Here is a 22,141-nt window from a genome sequence, read left to right as displayed (position 1 = left end):
TACATAATAGCAAAATTACAGTTACAAAGTAGCAACAAAAGTAATTTTATGGTTGGGGGATATACCATGAGGAACCGAATTAAAAGGTTGCAGTGTTGGGAAGGTTAAGAACCACTACCTTAAAGGTTCCATAACATCCCCCAAACAGCAGTGTCAACTGGGGATCAAGTGTTCAAATACCTGAGCCTATGGGAGGCCTTTTTCATTCAAACCCCAGGAAGAGAGGAGACCTCAAGACTGGGGAAATGGCAGTACTCTCACTCCCAGCTTCTTGCCCACCCACTACACAGGGCAAGGCAGAGACGGCAATACCTGTGTCTGCGATTGGAGTGTGTTAGGGTTTGAGGGGCTTGGGGATGGTTGCCTCCTTTGTAGACCACCAAGGTCTGCTTTGTGCTGGCATCCCAAGAGGGGACTAGAGGGCCAATCTGATCACAATTTACCATTTGTCCAGGCTGATCTCTGCTGGCACCTCCAGAGGAATTCTGAACGACCCACCTTTCCGGCCAGGGTCGGTCCATTTCAGCCACCCTTGGTCATTCTAGAACGCACACGCTCATTCTCAGCTCACCCCTATACTATTAGACTGGGCAGACTCAGGCCCTGCCTTCTCATGAAGTAGCCAGCAAAAAGGACTCACAAGAACAGCTGCCTACCATGCTTAGTCCACATGTTCCTCTCCTGGGCTTAGCTTTGCTGGAATGTGGGTATTTTAGCAGGTTTCCCACACTCCTGCTATCTCTCACTTCCCATCTCCTTCCCGAATTTTTCAGTTTTTACTCTGCCGGCTTCAAACATCAATTGTCCTCTCAGTGGCTCCCCACAATTATTTTCACCTTGTAATATTGTTTGGCCTCCAAGATCTTCCTCTGAAATCTCAATAACCTCCTAACTTTTGCATTTTGCATGTATACATGTGGATACCACCAAAGTCTCTTGCCAGCTCAAAAAGTGGCTGGTTTCCTGGGTTACCACTACAGTGGCCTGGGTTCCTAGGTAGCTAAATATGGTGAAAACAACCTTGAGGTCACAGCTTCCTAGGGGGCCCCTGTAGGATCAGGGAGCCCTGACATCCAAAGCTCCCCTTTCAAGGGAAAGTCTTTCAGGTAAGTCTCCTTTCATGTCCTGTTCCAAGGCCAAGTGTGAAGCTTAGTAGGTGATAATCCATTCAGCCTCCATGCCTTCCTTAGCCTCAGGTTTACATTGGTTTTTCTTATTGTAACCTGTCAGTTTTTCCTCCTGAAAACAGCCTGATTTTACTTATACACTTAATCCTGTTTCATATGTAGAAGCTGAAAGATGTGGCCTTCTGAGCACTTTAGAATAAGCAATACCAATGAAAGTGGTATAGGGGATGATGGGGTGTGTACCTGTTTTAAAGGTGTCTTGAAAGGCAAAGATGTTTTTTGTCCTCTCGGTTCACTACACTGCCTCCCTCATTCACACACACACACTGCTCTAACCTTCACATACCATACCATCTGGCCAACTCTCAGGGATCACACAGGCCCTCTCCCCAGCTTTTTTTGTTCACTCAGTCCCTTCCCCTGAATCCTCACAGCCTGCTTCACAAAGGTCTTCTTACATTCTCTCTCCTGTTCGCCATCCACATTGACAATTACCCGCTCCCCATGCCGGAAGGCAATCATCCTCCATGTCTGCAACCACGCATCTCTGTCCCTGGGTTCCTCAATTCACGCAGCCATTTCCTAGGCGCACTGTCTACATAGCCCCAGCCAGCTCCCACTACAAGCAGTAAGTTATCCCTGACTCCCTGTTAACGCAGCCCGAAGTCCCCAGCTCCAGGTGCAAGCACCCCGAGCCTGGGCCCGCCCCGTCGGCCTGCGCTGCGCACTACAACTCCCACGATGCCGCGCCACCGCCCCCCGGCTTCCGGTGCTGCGCAGTTTCCGGAGCGGATCGCAACCCGGAGTCCGGATCCGACCCCGCTCTGCACATTCCACAGGCAGGTAAAGCCCCGGGCCCGTGCTCGCCGCTGCCCTACCGCGCGCCCCCCGCTGCGGCCCGCAGCCCGCGCCTGGCCCGGGCTCGGCCTCCAGCCGCGCCCCCCCACGCCCGCCCCGGTCCGGCCGCCGCGCCGCCTGTTCTTTGTTACAGTCGCGGCCGCGGGCGCCGTGGGCGATCGGAGTCAAAACCCGGCTGGAATCCGGAGCCGCTCCGGGATCGCCCTGCACCCGCCGGGTTCCGCCGCCGCGGGCTTGGCCTCTGCCCTAAGTGCCCGGCCTGGGTTCCGCGCGCCCGGCCCGTGCTAACTGCCCGCCGCGCGCTCGGCCCACGCCAACCGGCGCCCGGCCGCCCACTCGCGTGCTCGGCGCCCCCCGCCCCGGGGAGCGGGCTCAGGCGCTGCGCCCCTAGTGCGCCCAGGCCCAGCGGCCACAGCCAGGCCCTGCGTGGCTGCGGGCTCTAGTCCCTACAGTCCCTTCCCGGCTACCCGACCGCCTTACCCGGTTTTCGAGCACAGCCCAGGGAGGGGCCTTGGTCTCCAGCCCCTTTGGCGTTTAAGAAAGTCCGAGGCTGTGCCGTGGCTCCCAGGCCCTGGCGCCTTACTCGTCTCTACCTTTTGGTGGCCCAGGGACCACAGTGGCAAGGCAGGCTGGAGACATGTGCCCACCTACTATCTGGGAAGAGGGTGGACAGGTGGGGGCCAGGGCCAGGTGGGAGCCTGCGTGCTCCCGAGGTGAGTTTTGAAAGGGCAGAGGTAGGACACCAACCTTTGGTGGGCGAGGGCGCGCTTATTGCTCTCCCCCACCTCCCAATCCTTCTTGCAGTGGATGGAGGGCCTCTTCACACATGCTCACAAGCGTCCCCCTCCTCCGAGGTGGTTTAAAATGGTAGAAGCAAGAATGTGAGCTGGAGACACGTGGACCTGTGCCTGAATTTAAAGCTGCCAACGCTTCTTTTAAAAACACATATGCTACAGCCGGTCAGAATCCTCCGGTGGAGGTGCTTGTGCAGAGCCCCACTTGAGGTCCTGAAGGCAATTTTAAGAGTAAAACCTGAATTCTCTGACTGTGGAAACCACTCAGGGTTGGCAGAGACAGTACTCCCTGGAGAGTGCAGAGTAGTCACTGAGACATGATCACTTCTATACCCCAACCATATTTTGCTTCAAACCTACCGGCTTTCCACGTCTTACCTCCTGCAGCTGCTTTCTCAGACTTGCCCTGGAATCATTGCTTTACTCTGAAATAAAACCTTTAGATCGGATTATTAAAGGGAAAAAGCACTAAGTTTTTCTCTTGATGGGGTTTTGTTTCTCTGTCTGTGATTCATGCTTTTGCGCAGATGTCAGCAAAGGATATATTAGTTGTTCTGTTTTGGGGGAACAGACAAGGTAGTTTGTTTTTCCAGAAGACAAATGGGTAAATTAAAGCACCAATCACAGCTAAGTTGATGACAAATGCTTTTAATCCCAGTACTCCGGAGGCTGAGGCAGGAGTTTGTTCAGGGAAGCCTGGGCCACACAAAGTCAGCAGCAGTTACAAGATTGCCTTACTTTGAGAAGGACCATGGAATGCCCTCCTGTCATTTTTTTTTTTTTTCCTGAAAGGTTATCTGTGCAGAAGGTTGGGAAGACATTGCTTCATTTTGCAGGTGAAGTAGAGCTTAAAACTGGCCACCAACCGTGGCTTAAAGGCTACCAGACCCAGATTCTCATGTGTAATATGTACCCTGACACCTGTTCAGGATACGTTACCCAGACTGATTTACCAGGCCGTTTCTGGGGTAAATGTTTGTGGACACCTTTCATACACCCAAGGAGCAATGGAAGAGGTACAAGAGGCAGTGTAGACCATAAGTAACAGTGGTTACACAAGAGTGGCAAGGCCATGAAGGAGAAAGGTTGCTGGGTATGCAGGGGTTGGCACCCTCTGCACTGGGACCAGAACCATCTATCTAGGAAGGGTGGTTTAGTAGGAGACAAGTGCTGTGAGGAAATCTAGCCTCTTGGTGGAAAGCAGAGTGGGCTAGTGCACAGAGGGCTGTGTGGGGACATAGTTGGGATCCCAGGCTGGGAAAGGCCAGTGAACCAGGGTGGAGATGCAGCAGGATGATGCTCGTGGAGAGCTTTAAGCAGGACTGGCAAAAGAACTGTGTCCTTAGAGTTGAGCCTGTGGGTGCCTTGGGGAGCCAGAGCACACAAGAGTTCAGGCCAGTAGACTCCACGCAAAATAGAAGGAAACACTGAGGAGGAGATGATCCAGCACATGGCTGCTATCCTAGAGGCACCAGCTGACCCACTGTCCAGGCATCCTTTGAGAGTCTGTGGGCATGAATGGGACCTGGCAGACTCTCCCTTAGAGTCTCCTAGGTCCTTCCTTCACATTCATCCATTTATCCCTTGGTTTGGTGTCGCTATGGCCCTGGAGAATGTCTTGATCCACAGGTATCGGGGAGACATGGAGTCACTGTGGGTGCCCACCCTACAGCAGCTGGCAGTTTTGTCTCCTAATCAGAAGGGTAGGCATGAAGTTCTGTTGTTCCCAGCCTTCTACTCCATCTCCTCACCTATGTGGCTCTCTGTTTTGATCTCCCAGGAAAAGGGCTATCGTGTTCATTTATTATCAGCAGGTGAAATAATAGAGAACCATAAAATGACCTATGTACTCACTTCTTGAACCAGCTTCTTAAAGGAGACCTTTCTTTGGGTACTGGATGACAATTCAGCGAAGGCCATCACAGCTCACCCAGAAGAAATGAGTGTGAGTGCAGCCTGTGGTCCTGTGAAATCATGTCTGATTCAATGAATAGACATACGTGTGTTGCGAGAAGTTACAACAGGGGCGTCAGGAGAGCAATTGCAGGCAGCAGTGTGTAATGGACGGTTTAGGATCTCCAGGGAAGGAGGCAGGAGGGTACAGAGAAGAGGCGGGGTCAGCTTGCTGATGCTTAAAGGGAAGCTGGTTCCTGTGAGTTGGAAGTGACTGGGGCCATCCTGTCATGAGGCTTACATTTTTATAACTGCATTTAGAAGAGTGACATGAGGATCTATTTTAGAGGTCAGTGGAATTTTTATTTGCTGCTCTTAAACCTGGCCTGATCAGAGAAACTGGTACTGGGAATGGAGAATGGTGAAATGCTTTTATGGAGATATTGGCCGAGAGAGTGCTGTGCCTGGTACCAGGCACCAGGTGTTCTTCAGGGGTTGGTCTAGACTTAGGGAGAGGCAAGTGCTGCACCATGATCCTCGCTTGGAGGTGACTTTCAACTATGTGCCATATTTGGGGAGGTGGGAGTGTCAAGGAGACACTGCATGAAGACAGAGGTACATATGGCATAGTATGTCCAACGAGGGAAGCAAAGCAGGAGATTGATCACTGAAGAAAAACATCTGAGGGGAGGGAGGGACCTGAGATAATGATAGAGGGGGATGTAGGCTACAAAGAGGGTGTGCTCTGGAGCCGTTTGCTGGAGGTAAGGTTGGCTCTCCCAGTAGCCCTAAAAGCAGTTCCTGTATATCAGATATTTACATTATGATTTGTAACAGTAGCAAATTACAGTTACGAAGTAGCAATGAAATAATTTTATTGTTGGGGGTTACCACAACATGATGAACGTCACAGTGTTAGGAAGGTAGAGAACCACTCACTATCAGAGAAGGTGAGGAAGTCAGCAGTCTTCTGAGGACTTTTATAGTGGAAAGAGAGAGAAGGTTACACAGGTGACCTCCAGGCAAAGGCCCTTTTGTTTCAGTGCGTGAGCTCTGAGTGTCTGTAGATACTGCCAGAGAGATTCAACCAAAAGGTTTTCCAGAGGAAAGTGGGAAGGCCTGTTTTTGTTGCATGGCAGTCGTGAACTGAGAGAACTTGAAAGGAGAGTGCTATTGGATAGGCCTTATTAAAAGTAGGTGGGTAATTGACAGATGGAGGGAAGGTTTTTAGTTTACTCTGTTTGCTGGTGAAATGACAGAATTCCCCAGACTAGGTAATTTATAAAGAGCGAGAACATATGGAAACTGTTCCCAGCTGGATTAGAGAGCACCAGGACCCCATAGGCTGGCATCCTCGGGTTACCCTAATGGTTTGGGGAGGCCGGGCCCTGGAGCCTACCTTTTAGACATGGGCCATCTTGCAGTATCGTGTGAGAGCGTCATTGATGATGAAGTCGGAGGAGGGGAAGGCCCATGGGCTGTGTAGGCCCATGAGAGGGGATAACGTCTTGTGACTCAGTCACCTTCTGATACCATCATGGTGACAACTTTATCACAGCCAGAATTTTGAGACCACATGTACCTCTTAGCAGTTCTGGGAGAGGAAACAGCAGTAGGTGACATGGAGGCTGGGAAGGGGACCTGAATAAAGTCTTAGGAAACCTGTACTAGTGGATGCCCTGCTGGAGTCCTTCATCTTCTTCCATCCTCTCTCACATGGAGTAGGGGCAGGCATGGAGTCTGGTGGGATCTGATGAGCCTTGTTGGTGAGCTTGTGTAAACTTGATCTGGCTTGCTTGAAGACCCCACTTCCCTCTACCGAGATATGCCTTGGGCCTGCACTCCCAGTTTTGAGGGCTGAGGAAATGCCAGTATCACAGGAAACCTTGGATGAATGACAAGGCTTGAGGGACAGTACTGAAGCCAAGTGTGTCCTGAGCATTGCCAGGGGTGTGCAGGGGTGACATGATTGGACTGGAGAGAAGGGAACACACCTGCTGTGTTAAGAGTCTGCCTTTGATCGTTCTGCTGTTTGAATATGAGTGCTAGGACTACAGGTGTTTGCAGAGCCAACACATCCAGCTAAGAGGCTGCCTTTGAAAAGTATATTCCCTGCGTGGAGTTCTCTTTGTGGGCTTTTGGCATTTTCTAAGTTTGAGGAACACATGCTAATTAGTGATGGCAAGTTTGCCTTTTATTGTGATGAATCACAGCGTTGCTTAGCTTAGTGCAGTGTGTTAGGCAAGATGCTTCTGGAACTCTGCCCTTACTGGCTGCCAAATTTCTGCCATCATAACTGGTTGAGCTAGGATCTTCAAGTTGAAGGAACACACTACCTCAGTTCCATTTTTATGCACTACACGGTACATCTGTCTTTTGCCCAGAGACTCCTCTGCAAGAGCCAGAAGCAAACATTGGAAACACAGCCTCACCACGGATGAGCTAAGAAGTCAGAAAGGATGGAGAAGTTAGGAAAGAAAAAAGACTAGACAACTGCAGTTGAGGGCTCCAAGCTGCCAGAATGGCAGGTCCAGCCCTAAGACCTCAGATAATAGGGACTAAACCACACCTTCTGGAGGGTTCTGGAGGTAGAAGTTGAACACAAATGCCTTGCTGACTGGAAAGAAATCAGACATGGTGGTGTGGTGCTGGAAGCTGTAGGCCACGAGGGTTCCATTTGCAGCATCTAGAATTCTGAGTGAGAGTGCCGTGCTTTGGCAGCTTGCTGTACCTCTAGGTTTAAATAAGCACACTTAGACAGATCATAACCAGGCTTTGCAGGAAACCTGCAGAGGAGGAAGCCAGGAAGCAGAGTAGGAACGCAGACAACAGTAGTGCACTTGAGAAGAATGCTGGTGGGAAGGGATGGAACAGGCAGACATTGGAGAAGGAACTCAGTGAAAAGGGACATGGGGCCCACCTCATTGCCCCACCAAACAGCTAGGTGAAGCTATAGGGAAAGTGGAATGTGCAGCCTCCTCTTCCCCAGCAGCAGAATCTCCACATAGGTACGCCCATAGCAAACTCTGCACACACTCAAAAGAGAAAATCAAGTGGAGGAGTAGTGTCTGATCACTGCCTTGCAGGTGGTAAAGTAAGGTCAGGTGAGGGCTTGAACCCCATCTGCAGGAGCTGATGCAAGAGTGGAGCTGGTGAGCAGAGAGGCTCAGCAAGGGACCCTGTACCCTGACTCTGGGCCTGGATGTCTATGGGGTAAGTGCAGGACTTTCTAAAGAGCAGTAGTTCAGATGGCTGTGGTCACAGCAGACGGCCACTGTTCCCTATCTATTGTATTTTAAGACAGGGATTCTGACCTCGCTTCTGTTTGCATGGACCATATGTCCTGTAGAGGGTCAGATGAGTGACACTGCTCAACATGTGGCTGTGGAGCTGTGTGGGGCCTGCTGTGCACCTGCCCTGCTGGCAGCTGCTCTTTGGTGCTCAGTTGGGTAGAAGAAGAGTCTGAACTTTAAAGTTGGGCAGAGAGGTAAATGAGTGCGACTAAAAGAAGCAAGTGAACCTAGGCTGAGAGCAAGGCTGTGCTGAGTCTAGATGGGTGGCAGGCACAGTGTGCTGGTTAGTATTAACTGCCAGCTTGACAATCTAGAATACCTGGGAGAGTGGCCTCTGCGCAAACCTGTGGGGGCTTATCCTGATTGCACTTACTGATATGAGCAGATCGATTTTGACTGTGGGCAGGACCATTCCCTGAGCAGGGGATCCTGGACAGTGTAAAATGGAGGAAGCCAGCTGAGCATTGGGAAGTATTTATCTCTATCTACTTCCTGACTATGGATCCGGTGTGAGGTGTGAGGCTTCAAGCTCCTGCTGCCGTGACTTCCCTACCTACACTGACAGTCCTTGAACCATGAGCTAGAGTAAATCATGTCTTCCTTAAGTTGCTTTTGTTAGAGTATTTTATAACTAGCAGCAGGAAAAGACACTAAAAACAGACAGAGAGTCCAGAAAGGACCATTTATTAAATAGTGTGGGAAAGCTTTGTGCTCCACAGGAAATGAGCTTAGGAAGCCACAAGGCCAAATATGGGAGCCAGAGTTTAGGCGACCGAGAGTGGGTTGTGCTGCTCTTCTGGAGTGGATGGCATGCTGGAACCATTTCGCTTCTGCGTCTAGGTAAACACTTACCCACAGGTGTCTGTCTTTACGCAGAAAATGGGCAGGAAGCAGCATAGGAGGACAAGGTAGTGGGACTACAAATAGGAAGACTGTAGCAGACCAGAAGGCCCAGGAAAAGATACTAATCAGCCCCAGGATCAGCAGTGACAAACATGCTGGTCTCTGGCATCTAGCATTCCTGTACTATGAGTCCAGGCTGATTATAGTCCTTGGCTCCTCAGCCTGTCCATCACAAAGGGAAGCTCCCTCTACCTAGCTAGGCTGATGAGCTGCTGGCCTGCCCTGACCCCAGCAGATCAATTCTGAGAGTTTCCTCAGGCCTCCAATGCCTGGCATGTGACTTGAATGGGGTCTGCAGTACTCTCAAGTGTTTAGCTCAGGATTCTCTCTGCCTAACACAGCATCCCTTCTTCAGCATATATCAAAACTAGATCACAGTACAGTGTTTGGGAAACTATTCATTTGCTTTTTCCCCATAGATTTCTCCCCTATTTTAATACAGCCAAGAAAGGCTGTGCCAGTGGGAAAGGTAGCCCTCTTGTTTAAACAGAAATCCCCAGGGCCTCTAGACCACAACTGGCTCCCAAATCCTTGAGCTGTAACTATTCAAGCTAAGATCTGTTGTAAGTGAAGAACATGCTCAGACCACCAACACTTAATGTGAGAAAATTCCTTAAAACATGAATTACATGCATGCGGATGCTTGGGGTATGGGGTGGAGCTACGTCTGTGTGTTTGACTCTACCAAGATCTTTTCACAGCTGTAAACAAGGTTATCCTAAAGTTTCTATGGAGAAGCTCAGCATAGAAAGGCATGGCTGTAATCCCAGCACTGCAGAGGCAGGCAGATATATTGATTTACACAGCAAGCTGGAAAGCACTGCTGCTCCTTCCTGGTCTGTGGAACATACTCTGTACACTGGAGAAAAACGGTTTTCTCTCAGAAGTTTAATACCCCTCCTTTTGTACAGAAACAGTACTTTCTATAATTCCTTCTTTGGGGATTTCCTTCTCATTTTAGGGATCCATAGTAAGATGCTATCTCAAACAGTTCTCTTGATTTACATAGCAAGTTTCAGGGATACATAGTGAGACACTATCTCAACAAAACAATACAGAAAAAGAAGAGGAGGAAGGAAATTTAGATGAGGAGGAAGAAGAACTTGATGGAGAGGCAAAGGAACCATAGCATATGGAACCATCTTCGAAAAGACTTCAGCAGGAAGTGATGAAGCCTCACAGTAAGGCTGGAGTGGCAGTCACTGATTGTGCTTCTCCCATATGGTGTTGGCAGAGCAGCCATCAGAACAGAATAGACAACTGAGATAGCCACATGGACATAGCCAATGGGCTTAATGGTGTATGTTGAAGCGGGGTCCTCTGTATAGCCCCACCTGACCCGGAACTCTCCTTGGAATGCTTCAATTACCTGCTCACCATATCTAGATTTGTGGGTGGGTTTGTTTTTTTTTTTGTTTTTTGGGTTTTTTTTTTTTTTTTGGTTTTGTTTTGTTTTGAAGATATGGGCTCAGAGTTAATTTTTTGCATGTGGACGCCCAGTCATCTCAGCACCATTTGTAGGAAAGAAAGCCTCCCTTCTCCACTGAATCACTTCTATCATCATAGAAACTTGGCTGGGCATGTGTGGGTCTGTGCTTGGCTATTGATCATCATGCTGGCCTTCTTCCCTGCCCAGACCTCCATCACTATAGCTTCATGGTTGAGCTTGGTGAGTAGACCAAATGTTCCCGCTAACATGCTTGTCTTAATTATTTTTTCTGTTGCTGCAATACAATACCACACAAGAGTAACTTGGAGGAGAAAGGGTACCATAGTGGAGAAAGCCTCACAGCGGGAGCTTGAGGGAAATGGCTACATTGTATCCTCAGTCCAGAAGCAGAGTAAAGAATGCCGGTTCTCAGCTTGCTTTCTTATTTTTATTCAGCTGAGGACCCCAGCCCCCAGCCCATGGAATAGTGTCCCCACAGTCCCACACAAACTTAGGAGGTTTTCCTCCTTAAGTTATCCCACTAGATAACTGCAGGTATGCCCAGAGGTTAACCTAATCTGGACAGTCCCCTTGCAGCCTGCTGGGTAATTCTAGAACCTGTCACTTTTAGAATGAATACTACTATTACATGTGCCACCTGGGGCAGGCTGTGTAAACTCCTGTGTCAGTGCTGGGGAAGGTATGCATGGAGTCCACTGTTAGATTCGAGAGGTCTTTGACAGAATCTCTGGACACTCTCGTTGTGTTTGTTTTCTTTGTAGTGGTGGCCCTCTGTCGAAATAGCCATGTTTAGTTGGTGTGCTATAGCTGTGGGCTGCAGTTGAATGTGCTCAGCTGGAGAGTGCAAAAAAACCTGCTGGGCCCCAGCCAGCTGTTGGGTCAATGTCTAAGCATCCAGGCAGAGCAGGTATTGCTGCTGCTTCCTGGTCCAAGAAACATACTCTGAAACACTGGCGAGAGACTATTTTCTTTCAAAAATTTGATGCCCCCCCCCCTTTGTACAAAAACAGTATTTTCTTTGGGGATTTCCTTCTCATTTTTGGTTTTGAGACAAGCTATCTCTGAATAGCCCAGGCTGGCCTTGAACTCACAGTCCTCCTGCTTCACCCTGCTTAGTGTGGGGATCATAGGTGAGTGTTACTACACCACCACTGTTTAGTTAATGTGTGAGGGTCATAGGAAACAGGAAACTGGACTTGGCTTTTACAAAGGAGCACTTGTGGCCATTAATGGATGAGAGCAAACCTGGAAAACTCATATCACCGCATGTGACCTCTGCTTAGAAGGTCACTAGAGGCTGCACTGTGGGGACCAGATACTTCTAGAAAAGAATGCTTAGGACTCTCATGTTAAGCACCATGTAAGTGACCAGCTTAACAGCATTTTTAGTGTTCTCCCTTTCTTCTCACATCAGCATCATATGGTTCCTGTCCTTGCACTGCCGGGGGAAGTGGATCTAGGAGGCTGGGCTGCTGCCCTAGGGAGAAGCATCAAATCACACCTCTGTGCTCAGATTCAGGCTCCAAATCAAACAGAACAGAGCAGAATCTTTTTCTCTTGCTCCTCTCTGATTAGCTTTATTGGCTGTGTTCTGTGTCTTGCTGGGATCTGGCTGTTGGTAATGCAGAGCCCTCTGACCTGAGTGTAGCTGGTGGGTAGAGTTTGGGTTCCTCAGGCTCTTGTAGCACATTAAGTGTTACGCTCTCATTGCATTTATAAAAGGTAAAGTGATACCTTTCTGTTATAGTTTTGAGTTTTGCACAGTTATAACAATTAGTAAGTTAAAAGTTTGGCCGCCAGCTGATGGTACTAGTGGGTGACACAGAACCTTTAGGGGGAAGAACCTAATGGAAGGAAGTTAGGGACATTCGCTTCTCAGCTGCCATGCAGGGAGTGGCTTTGCTCACCCTATGTGCTTCCACTGTGAGGATGGGATGGTATGCTACCTCTAGCCAGCAGTGCCAATTGCCAACCACAGACTGAATCCCCTGAAGCTGAGCCAATCTCGCCTTGCTTTCTGCTCAGTGACCAGCCACTGTCCCCATCCTGGATTGAAATCCACTTCACATGGTACTTACCTGCCAGGAGTCCTGAGAGGCCAGGCAGAGGCATGGAACTGGGTTAGAGTTCGTAGGCCCTTGAGCGAGCTTCTAGCTTAAATGCCCGTTCCAGCAGAAGAAAATGTTGTGCTGAGTTTGGGGGTTAGTGTGCTTGTTGTTTCTAGCATTTTTAAGTGACATGGAGAACTTTAAACATGGATCTCCCTGGATTCTGTACCTTTCTTCTCCCATCCCAGTGCTATTGGCCCTTCCCTTCTTTGATCACTAATCGCTTGTTCAGCCAGTCTGAGTTTTTCTGGAGCTTTATGCTACCTGTGTTCTAATCTTTTTTTAAAAAATTTATTTATTATTATATGTAAGTACACTGTAGCTGACTGTCAGACACACCAGAAGAGGGAGTCCGATCTCATTATGGGTGGTTCTGAGCCACTATGTGGTTGCTGGGATTTGAACTCAGGACCTTCGGAAGAGCAGTCAGTGCTCTTACCCGCTGAGCCATCTTTCCAGGCCTTGTGTTCTAATCTTAAAGCTGCTGGGGTTGAGATGGGATTGGAGGACTAGTTAGAATAATATACAGGAAGTGTGTATCAGCTTGCATCCTTTCCTGAGGCAGTAACCGGCAGTAGATACCAGAAAGGCAGAGTGATCATGATTAGATGGCAGGAAGGATGTGGGGTCAGGAGGATGGTTGAGTGGGAGACAATGGGTGTACTCTCTCCAAACTGACTGAAGTAGGTATTTTTGTATCTATACTATAGCTTAGGCATCTGACATCCCAGAATGAACAACACCTGCATTACCCTGTCTAAAACACATTTGATACAGGACTGGTCTGTGGTCAACTGTCTAGTAGATGGCTTTTGAGGCAACCTTCAAAGATACATGGAAAATAGAAATATCTTGACAAAGGTCTATGTGGGAGCAGGAGAACCCACAACAGTGTGTATCAGACAGTACTTACTATTCACTTGGGACGATAGGACATTGGCACAAGCTAGGTACTGAAGGACAGATTACAGTAGAAATGACTGTCTGCAAGGAATCCACAGACCAGAGAGGGAGGGCAGGGAGGCAATGGCAGTAAGAAAGGTGGCTTCTAAAATAGTGTGTATTTTACTAAATGGCAGCTGCTATGAAACAATGGAGATCTGAGTTCATGAAGGCCCCTAATCATGAGGACATTCAAAGCTATTGCTTTTCCTAAGAAACATGGTGTACTGGCTGGTTTTGTGTGTCAACTCAACACAGGCTGGAGTTATCACAGAGAATGGAGCTTCAGTTGGGGAAGTGCCTCCATGAGACCCAGCTGTGGAGCATTTTCTCAATTAGTGTTCAAGGGGGTAGGGCCCCTTGTGGGTGGTGTCATCCCTGGGCTGGAAGACTTGGGTTCTATAAGAGAGCAGGCTGAGCAAGCCAGGGGAAGTAAGCCAGTAAGGAACATCCCTCCATGACCTCTGCATCAGCTCCTGCTTCCTGACCTGCTTGAGTCCCAGTCCTGACTTCCTCTGGTGATCAACAGCCATGTGGAAGTAAGCTAAATAAACCCTTTCCTCCCCAACTTACTTCTTGGTCATGATGTTTGTGCAGGAATAGAAACCCTGACTAAGATGCATGGTTATAGTAGATGAAAACATATTTAAAGTTAAAAATAAGGATCTCAGTGTTTGTCCTCTTAAAAGCACTGTATTATGTTCCCGCACAGGAACATGGAGGCTTAGAACACATTGTGTCTAAAAGCTGTGTTGGGGAGCTGAAGAGATGGCTCAGTCAATTAAGTGCTTGCCAGGCAAGTGTGAGGACCTGAGTTCTATCCCCAGTACCCACATTTAAAAAGCTGTGCTTGTGGCATGTACTTGCACTGGGGAGGTGGAGACAGGATCTCTGGTGCTCCCTGGCCAGCCAGCTTAGGCTAATTGGCAGATTCCAGGTCCCAGGGAAAGTTCTTGTCTTGGAAAACAGTGGATGGTTCCAGAAGACTGACACCTAAGGGTGACTTTGGCCTTCACACACATGTGCACACAGATGTATGTGCACCTATACAGATAGGAAAACCCACACATAAACTATGTTGTAAAATCTCACTATTAACTGGGCTCTTTTGTATCTTGACAGGTATCCGCAATGGCTGAAGACGGTAGTGAGGAGATCATGTTTATCTGTAAGTGACCCATAGACCTGTCTAGGATGAAACCGACACTTCCTGTCTGTGCAGAATTACGTCCACATTTTGTTTGTATGGTATAGCCGTGCACCTCTCCTGAGTCTGCAGTCTGCTGACTTACTTTGAGAGCCTGGGTGTCTGTCACCTGTCCACTGCAGTGCTGTGGCCTCAGACGACTTCTCAGGACTCCCATAAGGGCACATGACTGGGTGATCCCTAACTCAAAAGACTCACCCAAGGTTTAGAAAGCATGAAGGGTATAAGATTTAGGGTAGTAGGTTATCACTACCCTAAATCCTGATCTTCCCACCCATGGCGATGATGTGTGGGTTTGAAAGGGGGCTTTTGCTTGGCATTCTGTGCTTTCAGGAGCACTAAGAGGTGACTTCTGTGACAGGCCTCCTCCAACTGCTGTAATACTAGTCTTTGTATGAGCACACATGTCTCAGGAACCCCATTGCGTTAGGGTTCCTTTTTCCATGTGTGTGGTCTTTGGGTTCCTCTTTTCCTGGACACTGTCCCCCCTAACGCTCAGTGTCTGTCTGCAGGGTGTGAAGACTGCAGCCAGTACCATGACTCGGAGTGTCCTGAACTGGGGCCTGTGGTCATGGTCAAGGACTCCTTTGTGCTGAGCAGGGCAAGGTGAGTCAGTGAGTACCAGAGCCACCACAGCGGCCCTGTCTCTGAAGAAACTGTCTGTCTGCCGTGTCCAGAGTGCAGAGGCCCCATGCATTCGAAGATAGAAGGGGCTTGAGAGCCAAAATGAGAGACTGTGTGTGTGTAGGGGTGGTACATCCCTCAGGGAGCTGGGCACTTTCCCACTGGGGTGAGAACTAACAGTTTCAGAGCATGAGGGTGTGTTTCTTTGATGTAGTCAGGGACCTCGGGGATCTGGGCTGTGCCAGCCTGGATTTCATCAGTTTATGTATTGAGCAAAAAGGGCCAAATTTGCCAGATGGTAGTGGTACACAACTTTAATATCAATATTCAGGAGCCAGAGCAGGTGGATCTCTGTGAGTTCGAGCCCATCATGGTCTACAGAACAAGTTCTAGGATAGCCAAGGCTACACAGAGAAACTCTGCCTCAAAAAAAAGATATCTGTGTTCTGAATCTAGGCCTCTGTGAACAGGCATGCACTGTAGGTGAAACTGACTAGGGTAAAGGTTCTGGACAGGTAGTCTAGGGAACAGGCCAAGCTGCTATGACTACCAGGTAAAACAGAATCTTGCAGATGTGCTGAGGCAGGTGTTGCTCTCCAGGCCCATGTTTTCCTATGAAGCCTGTGTCTTCAGAGATCTAGTGTAAGAGCCCATAGGCTGCCATGTGGTAGCCACTTAGACTTAGAACAAGGGTTCCATTTCTGGACCTCAGTAGCCTGTGAACCTAAGTTACCCTGTGAGGCTCTGATGGTGCTGATTCAGGCTGATGCCAAATTGATGTGCTTGGTGTCTTATTATTGTTTCTAGAAATCTCCCATCTGGTGCCTACCTCTGTTTATTTCTTTCGTTGTGATTTATGTTTTGAAATATCTTTGCCAAAGTAGAGAGCTGATCGGCTCTTCTTTGGGGCTGAGATGACAACTGTCCATCTAAATCTAGCTGAAGGTGTTGAATATACAGCCTTGGTCACTGACTCTTTCTTCCTAGCCCAGCCTCTGCTCATCCTCAATGTTGAGGTGCCAGCTCCATGACCTCTTTTCCAGCATTTTCTTTGATAGTCTGGTTAATAAAGTCACATCCTCAGTGGTAGTATCCAGCTTACCTAGACCAGAGTCCCTTTGCTGGTCTTCAGTGTGTACAAAACACTACACCATGCTCTGTGCCCTCTTTTCTTCCTTCTTTCACATTCTCTACTTACAGTCTTGAAGGTCATAACTTTGTCAGATTCAGTTCTTGTACCTCAGCACCCACTCTAGGAATGTGGGGTCAGCATTTTTGTGTGGGGCTTTAAATGTGTCCCTTAGTGTATGGGCTCTGGGTTCTCACAAGCCTAGGCCAATTCTGTTCCTATGTATGGGAGAGCTTAAATTCTGTTCCCTGACAAAGTGTATATTGGAAGCATGGTGGTCTGTGAGGGGGCTTGTAGGCATTGCAGTGTTCTAGTCAGCGGCAGGGCCTCTTTGAGACTCCTTCTGCTTCCAGGTCCTCCCTCCCCTCTAACCTGGAGATCAGGCGCCTGGATGATGGGGCTGAAGGTGTGTTTGCAGTGACTCAGCTAGTTAAGCGCACACAGTTTGGTCCGTTTGAGTCCAGGAGGGTCGCCAAGTGGGAGAAAGAATCTGCGTTTCCTCTGAAGGTAAAAGCTGCAGGGGCGGGGCTGCAGGGCCCCTCACAATCTGGGGCTGCGTGGCTTCTGGTGGGAGTGGGCTGAGGGCTGCCGAGTGGCATGGATTTGTAAGTGCTGGGTTATTCTTTCCTTCATTTCAGCGTGCTTTACATTACAGAGCGTGAGGGTTAAGGCAGTACCTACTAACGTGAACGTGAACTTGTAGGTCTTTAGGGAGTACATTTAAGGTCAGTCAGGAGTGACCCCATGCTGATGTAAGTCCTCTCCTCCCCCAGCAGGTGCTGTGGCTGCAGCACAGGGATGGTCTCTGTAGCTTCCTGCACCGGTGTGGCAATCTCACTCAGATGTGTGAGTTGCACGAAGCTCTCAGAGACCGAGTGACAGCATGGGGCTTGGCGGCTGCACAGAGCACATCTGGCTGAGGGAGAACGGGTATTTCCAACTTAGATATAACACCAAGAAAACCAAAGTGGATGTCAGTTACGAGAATGGCTGAGGATCTAAAGTGAACCCCAGGAAGCCTTCTGAGGCTGAGGAGGCTTAGACATGGGGCAAGCCTTCAGAAATAGTTGGGACATAAACAAATGAAGCTGAGTTGTCCCTCAGCAGGCCTGGGAGCAGTGGGCTTCAGTTTGAGACCTGGAAGAGGCAGCCACCATTCTTAGCTATTATAGCCTCGAGAATTTGGCACTCTTTGGATATTTGAACTTATGGGACGGATTTTAGCCAACAAGGAAAGACAGATGTCTGATGATAGACATTTACAGGAGGAAAAGTGTAAGGAAAGCAGAAAGGAATTGTCTGTGGTAAGGAATAATGTGAAAGGCCTAAATCTGAGGCCAGAAAGGCTTAGTGTCTGCTCTCTGCAGGTTGTGGGTTTTCCAGGTTACAGGTAAACACTAATGCCTGCATTTGGCTAGAGAAGGTCCTTTATGCCTGTTTGACTCCCTTCCACCTCCTCGATTCTAAAAGATGTTCTCAGGTATTAATTTGTTCTCAGCTCTGAGTACCTGTATGTCTCAAGGGAAGCCCCGTGTTCCTTAGGGGAGGGTGGAAATGTGCTTTCTACACCCACTAGGGGTCACTGAGCACCTGGTGGCCTCCCAGTTTGTTACTGCACTTCTGAAGTCCTCTCACGAACAAGGATCTTCAGGAAAGGCTTGGCCGTGGGGCAGGGTCCCTGAGGAAGCAGTCACCATTCCACGGATAGAGGACAGACCCTGCGCCTATGCTAACTCAACCCTAAAGAGACGGAAGACGCTCCCTGCCCTCAGTTAACCCTGAAGCTTTAGTGATGCTCTGCAGACCGGGAACAGCTCGCCTTGACTGAAGGGCTCTGCCGATAGTCATGCTTGGGGCAGAATCAGGAGAAGAATTTCAATAGCTGGGTACCCAGCTTAGCCATGGGGAGAACTCAGGTGTCCTATTTCCAATAAAGCTGAGAGGAGAGCTCTTTATGTTAGATAGGAGCGCTCAGGATCTCCCAGATATCTAGAGAGAAGAGCTCAAGGTTCCCTTGACTCCTATGTAGGAGGATGACCTCAGGGTCTTCTTGATTCCTGCACAGGAGGAGCACTCACATTCCCCTTGACACCTGCTCAGGGGGAGCACTCACATTCCCTTTGACACCTGCACAGGAGGAGCACTCACATTCCCCTTGACACCTGCACAGGAGGAGCACTCACATTCCCCTTGACACCTGCACAGGAGGAGCACTCACATTCCCCTTGACACCTGCACAGGAGGAGCACTCACATTCCCCTTGACACCTGCACAGGAGGAGCACTCACATTCCCCTTGACACCTGCACAGGAGGAGCACTCACATTCCCCTTGACACCTGCACAGGAGGAGTACTCACATTCCCCTTGACACCTGCTCAGGGGGAGCACTCACATTCCCCTTGACACCTGCACAGGAGGAGCACTCACATTCCCCTTGACACCTGCACAGGAGGAGTACTCACATTCCCCTTGACACCTGCACAGGTGTCTGACTTCCCACCTGGCTCACAAATAGTCCTCATATATGCCAATGATGAGAGACCTGTTGCATGTCTTCAACTTCCTCTTTCTTGTGACCAGCCTGACCCATCTAAGACAGTCTTTCTCTGACCCCCTGGCCATGGTAATCAGCTTGTCAACAGGTCTTATCAGAAGCAGTGTGGTCGACCCCATGGTCCCATGCCACACTGATAAACTAGTGGGTAATCAGTCTGTGGCCCTCCCCTCAGGTATTTCAGAAGGACGGGCATCCTGTGTGCTTCGACACTTCCAATGAGGATGACTGCAACTGGATGATGCTAGTGCGACCAGCGCTGGAGCCTGGGCACCAGAACCTGACAGCCTACCAACATGGCAGTGATGTATATTTCACCACCTCAAAGGACATTCCTGCAGGCACTGAACTGCGTGTGTGGTATGCTGCCTTTTATGCCAAGAAGATGGACAAGCCCATGCTCAAGCAGGCCTGCTCCAGTGTTCAGGGTAAATCCTGTTTCCTCTCTAGGGCTGGGCCTCTTGCCAGAGACACCAATGAAGTTGCTGAGTCAAGAGCTGGGACAGGGAAGGTGGGGTGGAACCAGTGCAGTGCTTGTCATCATGCCTGGGCATATGGAGTGACAGACAGTGCTCATCAAATCTTGGGACCCTTGCTGGTGAGAGATGGTGCCTCTGCCTTTAGGTGATTTGAGGCACCTGGGAATAATACAGGCTAGCGCTTGCTCTGGTCTTAGGGTTCCCACAGTAGCCCATCCCTTGATGCTGTGAGGAAGCGGTTTATTTCTGTGAGTACAGAGGCCTAGGGATGAGCCAAACAAGCCAGATCATGGTATAAAAGATGAGACCCAGAACAGGCTGAGTGACAGTGTAGAACAGTGGTTCTCAACCTTCCTAATGCTGCACCCCTTTAATACAGTTCCTCATGTTGTGGTGACCCCCAACTATAAATTATTTTGTTGCTACTTTATATCTGTATTTTTGCTACTGTTATGAATCATAATACAAACATCTCTATTTTCTGATGGTCTTAGGTGACCCTGTGAAAGGGTCGTTGGTCTCTCAAAGGGGGTGGTGACCCATGGGTTGAGAGCCACTGGTGTAACAGATGAGGGTGCCAGAGGCAGGCCAAGTGACAGTGTAGAAGGTGAGGTAAGGGAACAGGCTACATCACAGTGCAGAAGGTAAGGGAACCAGGGCTGGAGCAGCAGATCTGGCTGCCCTGCTGTTAGTGCACCGGTGCTGCTACTGTGCCGTGCTTCAACTCTGGCTCATGAGCATGTATGTGTGTGTGTGTGCCCGTGCAAATATGTGGTCTCTCTGGACAAATACCTTGGTGTGTGCATGGGGTTGTTATAACCTATAGAGTACATGATATTAACAGATGTGCAGGCACCTTCATGTGTGAACAGATGTGTGTATATATATATATATAGATAGATGTATGCATATGTCAGGAGGTATGCAGATATACAGCGTGCACATTATGTATGCATATAGATGTATAGAATTGTAGATGTGTTATAGAGTGTATGGATCCATGAGAGTTACATGTGTTAATGTATGTATGTATGTATGTATGTATGTACAGGCATGCAGGAAAATGCCTGTTTGTACAAATGCACAGGTGTATATACATTAGTGTGTATGGATCCATAGGAACACACAAGTGTTAGTTTATGTATCATCCTGCAGACATGTACATGTGTATACAGATGCACAGGCATGTACCTATGTTGGTGTGTGTATGTTTATAGGTATGTGCCTGTGTGTGCTCAGGTGTACACATATGTGCATCCACTTGTACAAGATGTATAAGGTTGTGCATCTGTATACATATGCAGAAATGTGTGTTTGTGTGAGTCCTGGTGCACATGCATACAGGAATGTACTTCTGTGTGTTTGTGTGTATCCTGGTGTCATGCATGCAGGAATGTACTTCTGTGTGTTTGTGTGTGTCCTGGTGCACATGCATGCAGGAATGTACTTCTGTGTGGAATTATTTGAGTGAGTCATCAGGTTGAGGGTCTTCCTGGCACAGTAGTGTAATACAATCAATTTATGTTTAGCTCTAACTAGCTTACAAATAAATGAGACTCAGACTATGGTTATTTTATTTGGCTTTGACAATTACTGGGGGTCACCCCTAACTGCTTTTCTAACTGCTGGCCTGGCTACCTCCCCAGCGGTGTACCCCAAATACTTGCTGTTTCTCCTGGCCACATGCTCATGGTACCTTTCCTGTTGTAATGCCTTCTTTTCTCTCCTCCTCATTCTCTGCCTCCTCTTCCTTTTGGCCTGCTTAATAACCGGGTAACTCAGAAATCCTCCTGCCTCTAATCCCTCCAGTAATTGGTGGTTGTCATTTTTATTTAACCAATAGTTTTAAACTAAGGAATAAAGTTTGCACAACAAAACCTGGTAAATGTGAGAATTCACTTGTAGGCCTCCACCTTCTGGTACAGAATTTAGCATTATAGAACATAGCAGCAGACCAAACCTTAGCACTATAGCTATAGTCCTTAGCCTGTTGTACCTCATTCCTAGGCATCTCCCAGGGCAGCACCTTGCTCATTGTTATCATGAAGAGTGTCATCATTAAAGTGGGACAGTAGCTACTTTTCATGAAAATGGTTTCTTTCTATCCCAGGCATCATGTGATACAAAGGCCTTAGGCAGTAGTTGTTAACATCCTGCAAAGATCTCACCGACGTAGGTTCCTAACACAGAGGCCTCTGGCCTCGTCCTATGTTTCTAGTCAGTTGAAATGTTGAGGAGTGGAAGAGACTGGTACGTGTCCTGGGGCCAACCTCCATAAAGCAGCACAAAACAGGGAGCTGGCAGGCACAGATATGGCTTCTTCCAGCTCTAGAACCTAGAAACAGTTCGCTGTGTTGTGGGCAGATGGCAGGCAAGCAGGTACGTGTAAGTGGTGCAGGTCACTGGCTGTTGTCGATGAGGTGGCTAGCTGGAGTCTCTATGTCTTTCTACCTCTAGGGCACTTGCCTAGCTGTCTCAGGCTGGATGCTGCTAACGTATGTTCCCCTGGGCTTCCCCACTGGCTGTTTAAGTGGCAACTTCCACACCTTGTCACCCACCTCCCTTGCCAACCATCTGCCCTTTCCCTAAGTCCCTCCTTGGTACACCCACAAATCTTGGGCTGTGAACTGGATACATCCCCCCAGCATAAGCCAGGCATTGCAGCCCTCCTTACCCACATCACAGAAGCCCATGGAGAGCAAGGCCTATGAACAGAAATGAGAAGCATGTAGAAATCAGAACCAACTGATTCTAGTTCCCTGGTTGGCCCTGAGAGGGA

The 22,141-nt window shown here is 48.8% G+C and overlaps 1 protein-coding gene across 11 annotated transcripts in view; it reads left to right on the top strand.

Annotated features, from left to right (window-relative positions):
* Window positions 1-771: 771 nt before the first annotated feature.
* The window catches only part of Prdm15 (PR/SET domain 15), a 66,255-nt gene continuing 44,885 nt past the window's right edge, over window positions 772-22,141 (top strand). For 6 of the 11 annotated variants that reach the window (XM_031364538.1, XM_031364537.1, XM_031364542.1 and 3 more), the window contains exons 1-5: window positions 772-1,970; window positions 14,491-14,536; window positions 15,088-15,181; window positions 16,682-16,835; window positions 19,059-19,311. In XM_031364538.1, the coding sequence (XP_031220398.1) occupies window positions 1,869-1,970; window positions 14,491-14,536; window positions 15,088-15,181; window positions 16,682-16,835; window positions 19,059-19,311 (649 nt within the window). In that variant the 5' untranslated portion in view covers window positions 772-1,868. Of the gene's footprint in view, window positions 1,971-14,490; window positions 14,537-15,087; window positions 15,182-16,681; window positions 16,836-19,058; window positions 19,312-22,141 lie in introns of those variants that run through there. The other 5 variants (XM_031364541.1, XM_031364548.1, XM_031364546.1 and 2 more) reach the window with 5 other exon arrangements.

The sequence above is a fragment of the Mastomys coucha genome, unplaced genomic scaffold (assembly GCF_008632895.1).
Source record: "Mastomys coucha isolate ucsf_1 unplaced genomic scaffold, UCSF_Mcou_1 pScaffold12, whole genome shotgun sequence".
Classification (NCBI taxonomy): domain Eukaryota; kingdom Metazoa; phylum Chordata; class Mammalia; order Rodentia; family Muridae; genus Mastomys; species Mastomys coucha.
Note: the sequence above shows the minus strand (reverse complement) of the source record. Positions and strands in the feature narration are given on the sequence as shown.